Raw genomic sequence first — 20,464 nt, 5'->3', positions numbered from 1 at the left:
GAGTAGTCTAGAAAACAAATGCCTCAAAATGACCTGTGAAATCCTAAAGGTACTCATTGGACTTTGGGCCCCTTAGCGCAGTTAGGGTGCAAAAAAGTGCCACACATGTGGTATCGCCGTACTCAGGAGAAGTAGTATAATGTGTTTTGGGGTGTATTTTTCCACATACCCATGCTGAGTGGGAGAAATATCTCTATAAATAGACAATTGTGTGTAAAAAAAATAAAACAATTGTCATTTACGGAGATATTTCTCCCACCCAGCATGGGTATGTGTAAAAATACACCCCAAAACACATTATACTACTTCTCCTGAGTACGGCAATACCACATGTGTGGCACTTTTTTGCAGCCTAACTGCGCTAAGGGGCCCAAAGTCCAATGAGCATCTTTAGGCTTTACAGGGGTGCTTACAATTAGGCACCCCCCAAAATGCCAGGACAGTGAACACACCCCACAAATGACCCCATTTTAGAAAGTAGACACTTCAAGGTATTCAGAGAGGAGCATAGGGAGTCCGTGGCAGATTTCATTTTTTTTGTCGCAAGTTAGAAGAAAACTTTTTTTTTTGTTGTCAGAAAGTGTCATTTTCCGCTAACTTGTGACAAAAAATAAAATCTTCTATGAACTCACCATGCCTCTCACTGAATACTTTGGGATGTCTTCTTTCCAAAATGGGGTCATTTGGGGGGTATTTGTACTATCCTGGAATTTTAGCCCCTCATGAAACCTGACAGGTGCGCAGAAAAGTCAGAGATGCTTGAAAATGGGAAAATTCACTTTTGGCACCATAGTTTGTAAACGCTATAACTTTTACCCAATCCAATAAATATACACTGAATGGTTTTTTTAAAATCAAAGACATGTAGCAGAATACCTTTCGCGCTCAAACGTATAGGAAATTTTACTTTATTTGAAAAATGTCAGCACAGCAAGTTAAAAAAGTCATTTTTTTGACAAAATTCATGTCTTTTTTGATGAATATAATAAAAAGTAAAACTCGCAGCAGCAATCAAATAGCACCAAAAGAAAGCTGTATTAGTGACAAGAAAAGGAGGTAAAATTCCTTTAGGTGGTAGGTTGTATGACCGAGCAATAAACCGTGAAAGCTGCAGTGGTCTGAATGGAGAAAAAGGCTCTGGTCCTTAAGGGGCGAAAAGACTGTGGTCCTCAAGTGGTTAAACAAAAACTGACTGGCGGGGCATTTATTGGGCACAGAGTTCACACAAAAAGTTCAAAATATTACTAGACAAATCCACAAAGGAGTGTCACAGATTCCCCCCATCAAAGTAATGGGGTGGGGGTGTCCCCCCATCAAAGGGCTTGATTCACAAAGCGGTGCTAACTGTTAGCACACCTGTGAAAAGCCCCTTAGCACGCCTAAAAGAGCTTTTTGCGCGCATAACTTTGCGCGCGATTTCTTGAAGCTTTGTGCGTGCTAACTACTTAGCACCCTAGTTAGCATGCCCAAAGCCTTTAGGCGTGCTAACTAGGTTAGCACCGCTATGTGAATTGAGCCCAAAGAGTCCCAAAGTCTCCGTAGCTTCCCAAATAGCAGAAGTCCAAGAGGTGCACAACAGATCCCAACATCTAGTAGACGTCCGACAAGTCTACACGACCAGATGCAGGCGAAATACACCAGTTCACAGTCCAGGGCCTCAGGACACTAAGTTCAGCAAATCCTCTCTGGTTCCTGACCAAGTGGGGGATTCTCCTGGCTCATCACAGATCCTGGAGCTGTTCTCCCTTCCACAGACAATACACAACTACCTCACATGAGGTGCAAGCATGATACCAGCTTTCCTCAGAGGTGCCTCACTGTCTGCTCCCCTGGTGAGAGCTACAGAGGAGCCTAGATGAGGAATGGCTTAATGCTGATAAGGTGTATCTCTGATGTCTCTAGAGTGTTGGAGAAGGTGAGCTTTCTGTGGGACATCAAATATAGCACTTTACATGAGAGTCTGCAGTCTAATGCTGGGAATACACGATGCGTTTTTGCGTTCGTTTTTGCCGTCGTTTTCGCTTTCGTTCGATTCTACTCTCGATTCACTGCTCGATTCTCCTCTCGATTCCTTATCTTTTCTTATCAATTACATTCACTTGAATGAGGAGAATCGAAACGAAAGTAGAATCGACCAGATCCAACAGGTTGGAATTTATCTATCGAACCCATCTATCTAAAGTAAAAACTTAACGTGTATTCCCAGCATTAGTCCAATCACCCATTGTCGCACCACCCAAAGATATACCTAAACAGATTTGTATATTTGTATCTTCCTAAATGGATTACTGCATTGTCCTAGTCATGGTCACCAGAAAAAAAGTCTGCACCCCTACAGTTATTGCAGAATGCTGCAGCTAGACTTGAAGGGAATTTTCCCCCTGCTCACACATCTTCCCACTTCTACAAACTCTCCACTGGTTGCCAGCAACCAGAGATGGATTAACATGTAATGGGGCCCTATGCAAAGTAGTAGATTTTGGGCCCCCTTGTGGTCCTTTTGGTAATCTGAAGTGGAGAAAGGTCAAAGAAAGTGGCAGGTGGGCCCCTTAATGCCCACTGGGCCTCAATCACCTGCCTAGGTTGTCTGGTGGATGATCCTGCTCTGCTAGCAACATCTGTCTGCTGACTTTTATTCCATTGAGTAAGTTGATCCCTGGAACCTGGAGATACTAGGGGAACCTTACACTCCTACACACACCCGTTGCTGTGCAAATAAATACTGTATAACTTGATGATTCCCAGGATCTGCGTAAAGCAACTCCGAAGTGGAGCAAAGCACTTACTGCAAAAGCTCAGCTTCAGGGTGAAGCAGGTAAAAAGAGTGTGAGACGCACTAGGAGTTTTGAGCGCCCCAATGTGGTTCTGAGTTTACAGCAGTGGTAATAGTGCACGGCGGGGGAGCAGTAATAGCCCCGGCTACAGTTATTGGCTGCAGCTTCCTGCAACTGGGCTTGCCCTTAGCCTGGCAGGGGAGCGTTAATGTCACTGGCTATGGCTGCGGGTTGCAACTGTGAGTTTCTCCAGAGCCCAGCTGCACTTCTCCCTTTTCTGTCCATACCAGATAGTCAGTAAGGGCTGCCATACACTGGTCGATTGCCACCAGATCGACCAGCAGATAGATCCCTCTGTGATCGAATCTGATCAAAGAGGGATCTATTGGCTGCCTACACTGCAAACAGATTTTAAATCGATTTCACTATGAAACCAATTCACAATCTGTGGAGATGCCGCCGCCCCCCCTGCATACATTACCTGATCCGGCCGGCGCGAGTCCCCCGGTCTCCACTGTCTTCTTCTCCGCTCTGGGCTCCAACTTCACTTTACTTCCTGTCCAGGGAAGTTTAAACAGTACAGTAGGGCGCTCTACTGTTTAAACTTCCAGGAAGAAGTGAAGCCTGCTGGAGCCCAGCGGAGAAGGAACATTGGGGACAGCAGGATACGCGCCGGCCGGATCAGGTAATGTATTGCCGCTAGCGTCGGTCATTGGACATTCGAACGCCGCTATCGACGCATTCCCGACCTGCCGGCGATCTAGTGAAATCTTCTGCGCGGACAGATCAACAGGAACGATCGATTTTGGATGGAAATCGATAGTTCAGTCAACGTTTGCGCAACAATTTCACAGCATATTTGATCAGTGATCGAATCTGCTGTATATCGGCGGGAAATAGTATAAGTGTATGGGCCCCTTTAGGTTCCAGAGTGTGAATCGGGGACAGTAAAATGTTGGCAAAATAACTGATATTCTACTATCGGCAATGCATTATCTAATGCTTTTTTCACCAGGCGCCTTTATTAAATGTATGCTTTAAAGTTCCCTCCCATTCCTTGTTTTGGAAAGGTTTGTTATGCACTGCCGCTTGATGGACGTATGTCTTTTTTCAACCTAAATAAGTACAATATGCATCCCAAATATTCACCAGGGCTGTGAACAAGCACAGTTGAGCTGGGCATGTGCGGTTCCATACTGTGCATGCCAGTGGAAGGAAATGCTTGTGCATGTCCTCTTTCCTTTATGCAAGAGCACCTTCTTTTACACTGGGCATGCACAGTTTGGAACTCTTGTATGCCCAGTGTGCATGTGCTTGTGCACAACAACAGGCTCTTCTCGCTTAGAGAAGTCGACAGTACAGGCAGTTGAATATTAAAAGTGACAGAATGGGGAATAGGAAGGTTCCTGAATGACCCTGACAGACTAATGAGCAGTAGTCAGTGCTTTTGCAATATATATATGATTTGTCCCACGGTCATTTTAACCACTTCAGCCTACATGCCATTTTACCCTAAGTGCCAAGAGCCATTTTTACCTGTCAGCGCTCCTCCCATTGATTTCGCCATAACTTTATCACTGCTTCTCACACCTGAATGATCTATATATATTTTTTTTTTTTTAGAAATACTTATTTTCAGTAATTTTATTTTCTATGCATTTTATAGGGAAGAACAAGAAAAAAATACACTATTTCTCAAATTCCATGCCCTATAGTTTTAAAATAAGCAATGCTACTATAAATAAACCCACTCATTTTATTTGCCCGTTAGTCCTGGCTATCACAACATTTATATTATGTTCCTAGTACAATGTATGGTGACAATATATTATTTGGAAATAAAGGTGTATTTTTTCTGTTTTGGGCTTTTCGTACCTGCTCAATAATTACAAGCCCTTATTTGCTAACAGAATAGTAACATACCCTGACACACATACTAGAAAAGCTGAATCCTTAAGGCAACTATTTATGTACTTTTTATACACTGTTTCGTGGTTGTTGTTTTTTTAAATAAATGATTTTTTGGTAATGGGGAAGGATGTTGAAAGGGATTAATTTTATTTTTTGTATTCTATTTAAAATGTATGGATAGATAGACCTGGTAGAATGTATGGATAGATAGAAGTGGTTTGAACATTTTATTTCATTCCAGAAATCCTTTAAGAGAAACACCAGTGAAAATAATGTAATAAAAAAGTGCTCCATTTTTACAATAATTATGTATAAATGATTTAGTCAGTGTTTGCCAATTGTAAAATATTTTAAATCTCTGATTTACATTCTGACATTAATTACATGGTGACATTTTTACTGCTGTCAGGTGATGCAGCTGCTGCTTGCTTTTTTAGCAGTTGGAAACAACTGTAAACAGCTATTTCCCACAATGCAACAAGGTTCACAGATAGGAAATTGCCAGGACCATGGTCCTCAGAGTTTCTTGTGGGAGGGGTTTCACCACAATATCAGTCATACAGAGCCCCCTGATGATCCGTTTGTGAAAAGGAATAGATTTCTCATGTAAAAGAGGGCATCAGCTACTGACTGGGATGAAGTGTAATTCTTGGTCATGGTTTCTCTTTAACGGTTATCTGCACTCACTGGTTTTGTTTTTTTAACTCCCCCATCCTAACTCCCCCCTTCCAACCCCCCCTATGTTTACAGTACCTTATCTGTGTGTCTACAAATGTATGAAATATAATGTGCATGTTTTAATGAGCAGTGCACAACAACAGGCTGCCTAGTAATATCCATATTTCTGCAGGAGAAGCTAGCTGCACATAGCAGGATAGCAGGAGGAACTCTGTAGCAATCTCCTGCAACAACTGCCAAACAGACACAGCCAGCAAGCTAGTCAGCACAGTTGGCACCCTCTGATCTGAACATACTACGCTGCCCTCGCTGGCGATCCTATGTGCTTTATGTGCGCAATCCCACGCCAAGAAGTACCTGGCAGACATACTGCGAATGCACAGTGTAGCATGTCTTGGTCACAGTGCACCGCCTGTGCCAATCAGGACCCTTAAAACAAGGAGAATAACGGGCAAACGAAAGGCTGGCGCCGGGCCACGGGAGTTGCGGTAAGCCTATGCACAACTCCCCATGCTAACACATGGCGTCAATTTCAGGATATGTTTAGGACTAAGATATCCTTCAAAATGACTGACTTTTCCCATTGTTAGGTGTAAAATTTGCACTCGATCGACTGTTTGGTGCTTCCATCAAAATGTTGGGACGGCCAAGCGATGGGAACCGATGCCAAATGCTTCTTTGTCCGTTTGCAGAGAAGCGTGATGCTGAGGAAAGCCCGTGTGAACCAACCCCTATACAAGCAACGCACGTATTACGTGTATAACGGAAGTTACACAAAGAACCTATCAAGCATTACGTAGTTTGTATAACTCCAGATAAAATTTACGTGTACTGTTTGTGCATATAAATCTTACCAGGCATTAGAGAATAGACCCCCATATTTTTGCTTCTAGTAAAGTCAGTCTCACCGTCATTGAAAATTAGAAACCTTTTTTACTCTGCGTTGAGAGTCAGTCAATCAACACCTTCTAAGCAGAGCATTTCTTCGTGCCTTCAAATCTACTTCAAATCCAAAACCGTTTCAACAAACCTATTATACCCCTAAGGTGTACGTAGTTTGGTGGCTTCTAAATTATAAATTAGGCAAGATACATTTTTTAAGTGAAAATTGCATGATTTGCACTCTTTTTTTGAAAGTATTGTCACTTATTCAGTTTCGATTTATGGTGCTTTCAACATATGGATATATATAGCAAGGAAATCCTGCTTTGAAACCATCCCGTAGCATCTTAAAAATAGCTTTTGCCTCTCTGGCCATGTCTTGTTGCAGCTGTTTGCAGCATGGGTCTCCTGTAGTGAGGCCTAGACAGTTTTTTTACCATTGTAAACATTTCCAGACACGAGTCCCAGAATAGACCAGAATACTATCAAAGCTTTCATTACTTGTATAGGAGATTTACATTAGGGTCAAATAAAACAGATTCTAGTCTGTGTTTCATAATGAGCCTGCTGAACAGAAGCTTATCTATAAAAGTAGAAAAATTGGGTGCCCAGTAATTCCGATAGTAAAATATTAGAATTTAATAATATTACTGCTAAAGTGCAAAAACGATAGTAAAATGTCGGTATTAAAGTGGTCTAACACCCAGCATTTCAACTTTGCTTTAAAAGATTGCTTACAGCTTAGAAACTATTATGCCAGATTTTTTTTTTAGCAGAAATTCACTGAATGGGTTAAACATGACATTTTAGTGTTGCATTTAACTAGAAATCCGCGTCCGTGCTGAGGTTTAGATACAAATGTATCTATTTACAATGTAAATAAACAAACACCTCACTGGTGCTGGGGATACAGGGTACGTTTCTGTACCGTGTATCGAGCAGCTGATCGGCCAGCTGATAATATTCAGCTGGTCCGTTCACACTGCTCGACCCCCGCCGGTGGACAATAGAAGGGAATCGAGCAGCTGATAAGGAGCGCCGGCGGGGACGAGCGGTAATCGATCCGCGCACACGCGCGGACGATAGATAGGGGACACGGCGGGAGTCGATCCGGCGACTAATCGGCTGCTGGATCGACCCGTGTATTCCCAGCATTAGAGAGCACAGAGGGCTTCCCAGACAGGCTTTTCAGAGGTCTATTTGCATTCCAAACAAAGATACATTTGTATCTAAACCTCAGCATGGATGCGGATTTCTAGTTAAATGCAAAACTAAAATGTCATGTTTAACCCATTCAGTGAATTTCTGCTTAAAAAAAAAATCTGCCATAATAGTTTCTAAGCAATCTTTTAAAGCAAAGTTGAAATGCTGGGTGTTAGACTGCTTTAAATACCAATATTTTACTATAGCTAAACCTAAGCCTATTTTCACGCAGAACCCTCTGACCCTGATACCTAACCCTAGCTACCCCCCCATAAACATTCTTTCTAAAACCTAACCCTAACTACCACCCCCCACCCCCGCACAAAGACCCTCCCTGACGCCTATCCCTAACCTACACCTCCCACACAAGCACCCTTTCTGATGCCTAACCCTAACTGTCCCCACCACGCATAGACCCTTCCTGATGCCTAACCCTAACTGTCCCCCTCTCACACAAACCCCCCTGGTTCCCTCCATACACACACACTCTAATCTTAAAACCTTCCCACTATAAACTATAAACGACACAAAGCTTATATGAGTTGATAAAAATAGAATGAAGGAAGTAATTCTATATAAAATAATGAAATTTTTTTGGGCAAATCGATACACAATATTTTTATGGCAAAATTGATACATATTTGAAGAATTTTAAAAAAAAGGTTATATATTACTGACCATAAACACAGTTAGTCTTGAGCAGCACACTCTGCACACCATGTTGCAGGGGAAGAGGTACAAGGACACAGCAGGGTGCAAGCTGGTAAGAGCAGGATCACTAGTGCATGATCCTTACACTCCTCTGCCAATAACAAAATCTGCTTCACCATCTGTTTTTCTCTACTGACTCGCATATAAGCCAAGTGGCCTAATCACTCCCACGGCGTCCTCTCCTGGCTCTCCGTTTGCCCGGTACTGGCCCCAGAAAATCCATCAGTGGACGCATGCGCAGTCCAGCTCCCCTGTCTCGCTCTCGTCGCCGCAGCAGTATTGCAGAGGCCCCAAACCAGAGAACTTTCCGAGGCTAATTGCAGACGAACGGAGTGAGGCAGAAGAGGATGCCCTGGGAGCGATCAGGCCGGAGGGGGCTGGAGGAAGCCCCAGGTACATTTATTTTATGCCTAAACCCCCATCTCAGGGTCACTTTACAGAGAGAACCCGAGGTGCATCTTCGGGGGGCAGATGGGACACAGAAGCATGTTCTCTGCCTAATGACATGGCTCTGTGTCCCCCAACCGCCGCTCTCTTCCCCCCCACCGCTGCGCTATAGCCCCCCGAGTTTAGCAACAAGATTTGTCACTAACTCAGAGGTAAACACAGGGGAGAGGAATTCCCTGTTCAGAATGCCTGCCAGGGGCGTTCCTGCAGGGTTTCCTGAGCTGCCATTGGGCAGCTCTCTCTCTCTCTGGCCACGCCTCCTGCCGCTCCCTGCCTCTTTGCATACTATGAGAGACACACTGTCTCTAAGTGCAGCATCGTGACCTAGAGGTCACGGAAGTGAAAGTGGGCTACTAGGGCCCACGGAACCAGCAGGGAGCGGCAATTTTTTTCAGCTAACTGATCCGCTCCGGATCGGGTAGCCTACTTTTTTTTTTCATTTTTTGAGCCCCCCTCGGGCTCTCTTTAACTACTTGTATCTTAACTAAATTAAGTCTGTGGATTTCCACAAAACCTGCACTGTTGGGGTTGATTGAGGACTGAGTTGAGAAACCCTGGTATTGTCTATGGAGAACACTTGTTACCAATTTGTAAGTAGATTTTTATGAATCTTAAAGCGGTATAAAACCCTGACATAATATTCAATAAATATATGTTTTTTTTTTCATCTTGAAATATAAGCAGAAATGCTTTCTGACTGTCTGTCTGAGTTCAGGAGAATCTGAAGTGTCAGAGAAGTGTTTGTTTACATTCCTCACTTGATACAATTAAGTAAACACAAGATAACATTATCTCCAGTTCGGATGCATCCAGGCAGGGAGCTTTCTGTCCTGTGTTTAACCCTTTGAATGCTGTTCTAGTAAAAAAAATTGCTGGTAGTATATAATATGCTGTAAATAATGTTTTACAGCAAAGAAGAATTGGTGGGTTTCATTGCGCTTTAATGAACTTGTTGTATTGCATGCACTATGCTTTTTTTTGTTGCTTTTTGTGGTTCAGAGGTTGACCTAATGCTAGGTACACACAATGAGATTTTCTGGCAGATTTCCTGCCAGATCGATTATCTCCTCTATGGAAAATCGATCGGAAATCAGAACAAACATTTTGGAAATAATCGATCTGACAGCAAATCTCATTGTGTGTACTAGGCATAACAATGGTTTTGGATGACATGCAAGGCTTGGTGTATTTATTGTCTAGAATTCTGGATTTTTCATCCACTATATTAGGTCCTTCTAGCGGTAGACATACTGAGTGTCCTGTCCTTTTGATCCGATTATACACACTTGAAGGCCACTCTGAGTAAATTAGTGCTGGTTTGGTTGGTGTCATCTCCATTCTGTCATTAGCCTTTCTGATCTTCCGATAGTATTAGGAAGCAAAGTACAGATAAGTGCTTCAGCGTGACTCTTGTGAACAGCAGAAACGGTCATTTCACACAACACTGACAACTATTCTCTTAATATTTTGCTGGGGTTATAAAATATGAAGTCTTGAGGTATAAAATATGCTTCTTCTCTTAGCATGAATTAAATGTAAGGAACTACAATACATCATTCGGGGATACCTACTTTTAACCCCAGCCTCACAGTGATGTAGGCTATGATGTCATGTGTCTTTCTTTCCCAGAGCACTCAAGGAGATTATGTGATGTTCCTGCTCATGTTACAGCGAAAAAAAATAGTGATTCACCTTGCCAGCAATAAAGATGTTGGAATCTCTGATAAATTTAGCATTGTAAATAAGGGACAGTCAGTGGGGAGAGGGGGGTCCACCTCTCTCTCCCCCATCCAATAGCAGAGCAAAAGACTAGTACCTGCAACATTGGCACGAGGTCCTCCTGTCTCCTCTTCTGCAGCCTGTCAGCATGCAGCAGCATTCCTCTGCTGGCTCACAAAAGCGCATCAAGTGACAGCGGGGGCCTTCGGAGGAGTGCTGCTGTACAATGACAGGCTGCATTGAAAGGAGACAAGAGGACCTGTTGCTACTGAAGCAGGTATTAGTCTACTGCTGCTCTACTTTAAGATGGGGTAGAGAGAGGCCCTCTTGAAAGGCAATTTTTTAGCAATGTTTTAGCACCTTGGTTCTGCCTCTGTAATCTATAAACATTTTAACAAGGTTAATATTTGAATTTTAATGCACATCACTAGAGGAGCCTTTATTTTGGCAAATATATGTTCATTTTCTATGTTTATGGATGGATACAGAGAAGCGTATATGTAAAAAGGGCCCCAGTTAAAAGGATGCCAGAGATAGCTGCTAGTAATATTTTCAGCAAAATTATCAGTATTCTACTAGTTAATTCCAAAAGAAAAATATTGGCTAGCTTTACCGATATCTTACTATAATCTAACCTTATCCTAACACTCTATACGCCTAACACTAACTGATCCTCCCTGGTGGTGCCTAACCCTAAACCCCCCTGGTGGTGCCAAACAGTTCCAAAAGGAACCCCTTGGTGCTGCATAACCCTACAACTTCCCTGGTGGTGCCTAACCTTAGGGTGTAAAAGTTGCGCTCTCAGAACTTCAATGATAGTCATTAACATGGAGTAGATAATACACAATCAAATTCCCCCTTTTAGGGTACCAGTCACCGGATCCTAAGGTCCTGACAGATCGTACAGCCCCTTCGGGGTGCAGGCCCCACCCACTGCCGATCTGGCTTGATTGCTCCCTTGCTGCCTTCCTCCGCTGACAGCAGCCTCCGTTACTGGCACCAGTAAGTCATTCAGTTGGCGCAGGTGCAGTTAAGCTGTCCGCGCTCCCTTGTCTTGCTCCCGTGGCCGGGAGCGTTCTGCGCCTGTGGGAGTGATCAGGCCAGAGGGGGCTGGAGGAAGCCCCAGGTGTGTATAAATGTTTTATATCCCCCCATCTTAGGTTTAATTTAAGGGTTCTCTGTCGAGGCAGATATCCTTAGTTCAGTTCTAAGCAAGAATTGTGTATCCCTAAAAATTGTACTTATTAAAGGACAACTTGATAAACAGGCTACAGGAATACTGCGGCATTGATGGCATAGTACTTCTGGGGTTCCAGTGGTTCCAATCCTTCTTGAGTGGCAGAACCCACAAAGTGTCTATGGGGCCCTTCCTGTCCACCCCTGTAACACTTAAGTATGGGGTGCCCCAGGGCTCAATCCTCTCTCCCCTGCTTTTCACGATTTACATGCTACCGTTGGGAAAACTAATCCAAAAACATGGCCTGACATACCACTGCTATGCAGACGACACCCAACTATATCTTTCCTTCAAGCCTGGTGTGACAGACCCAACTCTAACTATAAACGCCTGCTTACGTGAACTACAGCAATGGATGAATGACAACTGGCTGAAACTAAATGCAGACAAAACTGAAGTCCTTCTGATTGGAGGGCAGAGCATGATAACAAAACAACTTAACTTGCAGTCTTCACCACTGGGAATAGAAGGCACGGATCTACGCAGCTCTGATCATGTGCGTAGCCTGGGAGTTCTAATTGATGGGGATTTAAACTTCAGAACTCAAATCTCTGCTGTGGTGAAATCATCCTATTTTCACCTGAAGAACATTGCAAAAATCAAGCACCTCATACCCCCAGAAGATCTGCCAACCTTAGTCCACGCCTTCATCACATCCCAACTGGACTACTGCAATGCTCTCTACACTGGCCTTCCAAAAAAGGTCTTGTACCGCCTACAGCTGATACAGAATACTGCTGCCAGACTGCTAACCAACCAACCCCGTCACTGCCACATAATGCCAGTCCTGCATTCCCTTCACTGGCTACCTATAGAATGGAGGGTCCTATTCAAGGTCGGCCTACTGACATTTAAATCCCTGAATAATCTAGGCCCTGGATACATGAAAGATATGTTACAGCTGCGTAGCAATCCCCGCATTCTCAGATCCACAGGTTCTAATAATTTAGTCATACCCAGAGTCCACTTGGAAACTTTTGGTCCCAGAGCCTTCTGTCATGCTGCCCCTACGTTTTGGAACTCCTTACCTCAACAGATCAGGACAGCCCCATCCCTGGACGTGTTTAAATCCAGACTGAAAACCCACCTGTTCAGTCTGGCATTTGCAGAAATATAACTTTTGTTGTGTGAATACTTCATCCTACTAATTACTGGATCTGAGAGAGCCTAAGCGCTTTGAGTCCTATGGGAGAAAAGCGCTATAGAAATGTTATTGTATTGTATTGTATTGTATAGGGAGGCTGCCATGTTTTTTTTCCTTTTGTGCAATACCAGTTGCCTGGCCGCCCTGCTGACCATCTGTCTCTAATACTTTTAGCCATAGACCCTGAACAAGCATGCAGCATACCAGGTGTTTCCAACATTAACGCCGGAACTGACAAGTTTAGCTACATGCTCATTTCTGGTGTTATTCAGACAATGCTGGAGCCAAAGAGATCAGCAGGACTGCCAGGCAACTGGTATTGCTTAAGGAGGAATGAATATGGCAGTCTCCATATACCTCTCGCTACAGTTGTCCTTTAAGCATTTTTCATATGGTATTTTAAAGCAGAACTGTAGCTATAATAATGTCATAAATAATTTTTTTTTTACAATATTACTTTATAAATTATTTAGTCAGTGTTTGCACATTGTAACTTTTTTCCTCTCCCTGTTTTACACTCTGAAAGTTATCCCAAAGGGCAACATTTTTAGTCCTGCCAGGTGATCTCTGCGGAGTGTTTGTTTACTGAGGGTTCTGAAGCCAGTGCAAATAATATCTGGTCTCTCAGAATGCTTGGGGGTGGCATTCTGAACACAAAAAGTGTTCCTGAATACAAAACCAGAAAAAAATTCACTGCATTCTATTATTTTCTATTACATGAATGACTACAAAGCTCGCAGAATATCCAAATGTTTTGCTGTAGCGGTCCCTTGAGGTTAAGTGCCACTATAACTAAAAGTGGCCCCATTAGAGTTGCCCAGCAACAAAAAGTTGTTTTCATAAATAGGCAAGATCCTCAGCTACAGCTGAAGGTGATAAATCCATATCTGGCCTGTATACTGGTACTGCTACTCTTGTAGTCAGAAAGAGGGAAGTAATACACATGCTCTCTGGGTCTAAAAGTGCACACATACACACCAATAGTATCCCTTATCAGGACCAAGCTTGAGCTTGCAGGGACGCCATAGAGGACGAGAACTATAAAGACACATTGCTAATGTATACCTGAGTGGCGTGTACTGTGTCTACTAAGAGCAGCTCCTGTATCACAACAGATTTTTAATGTGTAAATTAAAACATATGATAAGCTTTTGCACAGACCTCACAGTTAGAACCATGCAGACATTACCCTGTTTATGAATGCATATCTATTAGTTACATTATTGGGCTATCAGATAACATTAGAAAACTATTGCCACTTCAATACTAGTACAACAGGTACAACTGGAGTGGCGCGGCTTTATAGACAGAGCGGCACTTTATTTGGCCTGAGGAAGTGGGCTAGATCACATGAAACGCGTTGCCTGTGCTTTATTATCATTTAAACTTCTTTATGCAAAGTGATTTGTCGTCTGAGGTAAGCCACCTCCTCCTTTCAAATTTTATTGTTTTTAAAGTGTTTTATACACCGACTAGGCGCCTCTTTACCTCCTGTTGTACCTTACTCCCCCTGCTTCTCAGTGAGGGGAGTCCCACACACCTAACCCAAGGTGAAATTCCACCACCCCATGGGTCTAGAGTGTATGGGTTTTTTTCAAGAGAGCGACCGCCTCCAGGATTGCTGATATACCTGAGTATTGTGAGTATTCCTTTGTCGAACCCCCCCTTTTTAAACATTCCTCTTTTCATGACATACGCCACCATTTGGGCTCCCATTGTCTTTGTGTTTTCTTCCCAAGTACTACATACTTCATAACTGGGCACTACACTGGGCCAACATCTGTCAGCCCCTGTGCCACCAGCAGTGGGTGCTTTGTGAGGACTCACCAACTGTCCACTGTTGATGGCTGAAGTGATCTGGTAAATAGAGTTAAGGGGGTCTCTCTCTGCTTCTTAGTAGCTACAGTAGATGGGGTGCTCTGCTAGTAGAGCTTAGAAGGGACCCTCATGCTCACGTCAGACCAGTTCACACATGAGATACATTTCAGATAGTATTACTGAATCAGGTGTTCAGTAAAGCACTAATGAATATGCATGGTACAATATCTTACAGGAATTTTATTTAAAGGAGCACTATCAAACCAAGTGTTCTAAAATGACAATGTACACATACTGTCTAAGTAGCTGTGTAAAGATTTTTCTACTTTTGATGTTAAATATCAGAGGCAAAAGCTTTAATTCATTATGTGTAGGATTTAGCTCTATTGGGACAAATTATTCTCAAAAGAGATGTCTGCTTCAATGCACAGCCAGTGTTGTTCTTTTTTGCATATCAGACTACAGAGTATTTTGCTCTGAAAGCAAAAAAGAAAAAGAAAAAAGAAAAGCTGTGGTGTCACTATTACAAATGTTTATAACAAGTTACATTTCCTCTGCTCTCTTCAGACGCTTCACTCAGAGACACAGAACTCAGGACTTTCTCTCTTACACACAGATGCACTGTGAGGGAATTCCCCCTCCCCTCATGGCTCACGCTGCCATCAGATTAGCGCACACTGCTGTTAGTTTACAGTGAAAGGAATTTGATACAGTAAACAAAAGAGATAAGCAAGTGAATTGTATACATCGTTATTTACCAGCACTTCAGGAACTCTCTCAATCCCAGGTTAAAAAAACATGTTAAATCGATAGTATTCCTTTAATAAATAAACCAATTTGTGTGAAAATTTTAAGTAGGCAGTTGATATTATTTCTTGCCCTGCCAAACAACGGTGCCTAAAGCTAAGTACCCAAGTGAAGACGGTTCGGTGATTGATGGAGACCAGGGATTGTTCCCAGATCCATCTTCAATACAGCGGTAATGACGGCGTAAATGATCGTTTAAAGGGGTACAGCGAAAAACTGTAAAATTTAAAATATGTGCAAACATATACAAATAGGAAGTACATTTTTTCAGAGTAAAATGAGCCATAAATTACTTTTCTCCTATGTTGCTGTCACTTACAGTAGGTTGTACAAATCTGACAGAAGTGACAGGTTTTTGATTAATCAATCTCTTTATAGGGGATTCTCAAGGATATATTTGTTTTCAAAAGCACTTAGTGAATGGCAGTTGCTCTGTACAACTGCCAAAACACTGTGTAGGGAGCAGGGAAGTTGGCCAGCATCATTGTTTAAATCCTTTTTTGAGGAATATCTTTAAAAAGAATAAAAGCCTTGCTGAGAATCCCCTATGAAGATATGCACTAGTCCAAAACCTGTAGCTTCTGTCAGATTTCTACTGATTACTGTAAGTGACAGTAACATAGGAGAAAAGTAATTCATGGCTCATTTTACTCTTGAAAAAACGTACTTCTTATTTGTTTATGTTTGCACATATTTTAAATTTTACAAATTTTCGCCATAGTGCCCCTTTAAGTGATTGTTTAAACTATTTCAGTAAAATGTCTGTGGCAGTCAATGGGGATCTGAACGATTGTAGTTTAATGATCCGACAAGACAATTCCAAACACTGTATATCGCAAAAAATTTAGTTTAACCTCCCTGGCGGTAAGCCCGACCTAGGGTCGGGCTAGCCGCCGCAGGGGATCACATGGCCCCGTTAGGATTTTTTCAAATAAAACTTGCGCTATGTGCTTAAGCTAGCACTTCGCTAGCTAATTATGTCCTCAAAGTCCCTCCGGTCCCCACCGATCGCCCCCGATTACCGCCCTAATACGTACCCCCAGGTATCCCGCGATGGCGCAGCCTCCCAATCAGCTCCAGGCTTCGCTATGGGGAGGATCGGTACTGCGCATGACGTCATGTCCGATCATCACCATAGCGACGAGTGAAGCTGGATCGTGAAACTATCGCGGGATCGCGGAGGGGTAAATATTTCCGACGGCGATCGGGGGGTTTAGTTGGGTGCCGGGGGCTTAGGAGACATTAGCTAACGAAGTGCTAGCTTAAGCATATAGCGCAAGTTTTATTTTTTTTTAAATCGTCCTGCGGACGCAGCCTCTAAAACTGCGTACCGCCAGGGAGGTTAACGATGTTACACAAAATGATCGCCCATCCCGGAAAAGTCACTGCAAAAATCACATTCTGGGTATGGACCTTAACAGTAATCCTATATTTCTCGTTGTACTGGTAACCATATCCTAATCCAATACTTTTACCTAACCTCAACCTGACCCTGGCTCTAAACTCCTCTGACCTTCTTCACCTCTGAAATGTTTCACATTTCCTTATCAGCATCAGGACTGATATCTCTCATTCAAGGTAACCAAATGAATTGGTGCCCAGTTGACAGGTGCCTTCAGTGTACCAGTTTCACAAGCCACGCCATGGCACTCTGAACAATCAACAAAACCAGGAAGGAAGCAGAATGCTAACAAATTGAAAGAGGTTCTTCTTCAAGATATTGAAGGTTATTATACATGTAATTATACGCAAGCGTGTTGGTTGGCATGGTGACCTGCTGCAAAAATACATTTATTCTTATCTGAGTTGTATACTACAACCAAACTTTACATACCACCACCAGAGGTGATATGGTTACAAAGTTCCATAGAACTCCACACGAATAATGGGGAAAAATAAAGGGGCCCATACACTGGTCGATTTCGGCCGTCGATTGATTAGAAATCGATTGCCGATCAATTGGCCGATCGAACGAGTTGTGGCCGATTTCAATCGATTTCTATCGATTTGATTGATCTGACAGGATGGAAAATCTAGGTCGATCTGCTGCTGCCAGCAGATCGATGGCCCATACAGTTGCATTGGATCGAATGGCCCAATAATCCATTTAGATTGATTTCCAATAGATTTCATTCTGAAATCTGTTGGAAATCTGTTCCTAGTGTGTGGCACACATCAGATAGATTCCTGTCAGATTCCGACTTGACGGGCATCTGACAGAAATCTATCTGATGGTCGAATCTGCTGCAAATCTGTAAGTGTATGGCCATCTTAAGTCATTACTGATAAAGTCTCAGGAACAGTATTTGTATGTATTTAGTAGACTATTATTTTAAAATGAATTAGGGCAGTTATCTGCTGCACCATTTCATAGATCTTCATCTCTTTATCCACAACCTACAGCAGAATGCTCATTCCCAGTCCATCTGGAACACTCTCCCTATAGCCACATGAGCAATGCCATTAGAAGGATCCATGATGCCATGAGAAGGATAATTCTTCGCATACGTAATAAAAGGGCCCCTGGAAATTTGGGCACCCAGGAAAGTCGATAGTAGAAATGGTGTAGAGAGGTGTGCACCATTTTTATTGCATCTGGAGAAAAAGACTCTAGTATACGAGGGAAGAGAATATTACAACTCATTGTTGTGCTGCTTCTCCAAACTATCCAATCAGCAGGCCGGAGGAGGGGCCTTGTCCATTCTGTGTTGCTCTACTGCAGGAAAAAGCAACATGAGAGCGCAGAGACTCTTAGGATGGCTGTGCTGTGGGGAGGGGCTATCAGGACCACATGATTGATACAATATTTTTCTGCGCGTTAAAGGGACACTTAAGTCAAACCAAAAAAATGAGTTTTTCTCACCTGGGGCTTCCAATAGCCCCCTGCAGCTGTCCGGTGCCCTCGCCGTCTCCCTCTGATCCTCCTGACCCCGCCGGCAGCCACTTCCTGTTTCGGTGACAGGAGCTGACAGGCTGGGGACGCGAGTGATTCTTCGCGTTCCTGGCCACAATAGTGCAATCTATGCTGCTATAGCATATATCATATGCCATATAGCAGCATAGAGGGTGCTAATGTGTCTAGGAACGCGAAGAATCACTCGCGTCCCCAGCCTGTCAGCTCCTGTCACCGAAACAGGAAGTGGCTGCCGGCGGGGTCAGGAGGATCAGAGGGAGACGGCGAGGGCACCGGACAGCTGCAGGGGGCTATTGGAAGCCCCAGGTGAGAAAAACTCATTTTTTTTTGTTTGACTTAAGTGTCCCTTTAAGAATATGTTTCTCATATGCAGCATATAGTGTGTTTAGTTACCTGTCTACCAGCTGTAAATAACAGATGGGCAATAAAATGCAAATAATTCCATCACAAATGTATATTTTATACAAACTGTATGGAGCTTGGAGTTGAGCCAATCAAAAGCTGGGAAATTGCATTTAATTGGCCCGGTTCCAAACTGCAGAAAGTCTGCTCTGCTTTACGTTTGCATGTAAGCTGACGTTATCTGGATCTCATTGACCATCCCTAGACATAAACATGTACTGCTCCACTATACTTGAACTTACATAAGGGGTGTAACTACATTGAGGGGGCGGTCCTGTACATAATTCATAGCATCAGCAGAGCTTTATACATTACCTGCCGCTAGGAGCATACAGGTCCTCTTCACTTCTTCTTCAGTTTGCAAGTGCCCTGCAACCCCCCAATCACCATGCGGCTTCAATCCTAAGTCATGTGACCGGGGCAAAAGCCACATGGTCATTGGCTAATTGAAAACTGAAAAGGAATTAAAAATGGCCTTTATCACCGCTGGAAGCAGGTAAGGTATAATGTTCCGCTGTGTACAGGACCAGGCCCAACCAGTTTCCACCCCTCCATGTCATGTGACCGAAATGGAAGCCTCATGGTGATTGGCTGGTTGTAAACTGCACAGGAAGTGAAGATGACCTGTATCGCCGCCGGGAGCAGGTAATGTATAATGTCCCGCTGTATACAGGACCGGGCCCTCCCAGCTCCCGGGTCCCACCCCCTGCACTGGCAGGGGTTGCAGGAGCTACTGTTACACCCCTGACTTAAATACATACATATATACTGTACAGTCAGACATTAACACACTGAATCACATAAGGAACCTAACGTAAAATGAACTGAAACGCAAAGCTACTCACATTAGCTTGCAGTCTACTTTTAAAAAATTGCTACTGTATTTCTCTATTAAATAAAGCTATCCTTGTCCATTCAAACTACAGACACAACAAGTGCAGGGTGACAATTCACAAGTGAAGGTCACATGCCTGCATAGAACATAGCCTGGCACTGTTAGAATGTATTATGGCAACTTTGGTAAAACTTTCCAACACTTTTAATTCAATTTTAGTAGAACAACATGAACAACATACAGCCATGAGCATGAGTTGTACAAATGGCTTACCTTGAGTACTGAGATAATTATCCTACATTCCCCAACTTGAATCGCAACAGAACTGATTGTGGTTGTGCCCAGCTGCCCCGCTGGACTGCTTCCGCCAGACATGTTGCCCCAAAATCCAAGACCTTAATACTGTTCTATGTATGAAGGCCTCAAGGAACCTCTCTGCAAGGAAATCACGTATGGAACCGATGAGCCAGGGTATTTAAAATCATTGAGAAGAGAAGCTCAGGCTGCCTTGATAGCTCCAGCCGAGGCAAAGAAGAGGAGGATAAAAATAGATGGTCCCATTGAGTTTATCATCGTGCTGCCTGAGAGCTGACACACCCCTAACTTCAGAGTGCAGATCTGCCTGTGCACTTGTACTATTATCAGAGATGTGGAGGCTGTCCTCTGTCCCTGGGCTTCTCTTATGCTGGACGAGCCAATGGAAAAAAAACACTTCAGTCACAAGAGCTAAATTTGCTGTCACTGTCCCTATCAGTGAGAATGTTATAATTAGCATTGTGGGGTTTAACATATGCAGGCATAGCTGTGTTCTCTGTGTGAATGCATAGATTGTTCCGCCATCCCCACCTGTTTGTGTTCTTCTATCTAAACTTCCTGTTAAAGGCAAAAGCAAAGAAAGAAGACGTTCAGCTTATTGGAACTTGGTTGTGTGTGATATTATTGCTGGACTTATTTAATCTCTTGGAGACTTAAAGGCTAGATT

The 20,464-nt window shown here is 43.2% G+C and overlaps 1 protein-coding gene across 1 annotated transcript in view; it reads right to left on the bottom strand.

Moving 5' to 3' along the window:
* The window catches only part of CCDC141 (coiled-coil domain containing 141), a 268,731-nt gene extending 248,874 nt beyond the window's left edge, over positions 1–19,857 (bottom strand). The window contains exon 1 of the mRNA XM_068247372.1: positions 19,756–19,857. Coding sequence (XP_068103473.1) covers positions 19,756–19,857 — 102 coding nt within the window. The remainder of the gene's footprint in view (positions 1–19,755) is intronic.
* Between the last annotated feature and the right edge of the window lie 607 nt (positions 19,858–20,464).

The sequence above is a fragment of the Hyperolius riggenbachi genome, chromosome 7 (assembly GCF_040937935.1).
Source record: "Hyperolius riggenbachi isolate aHypRig1 chromosome 7, aHypRig1.pri, whole genome shotgun sequence".
Taxonomy (NCBI): Eukaryota; Metazoa; Chordata; class Amphibia; order Anura; family Hyperoliidae; genus Hyperolius; species Hyperolius riggenbachi.
Note: the sequence above shows the minus strand (reverse complement) of the source record. Positions and strands in the feature narration are given on the sequence as shown.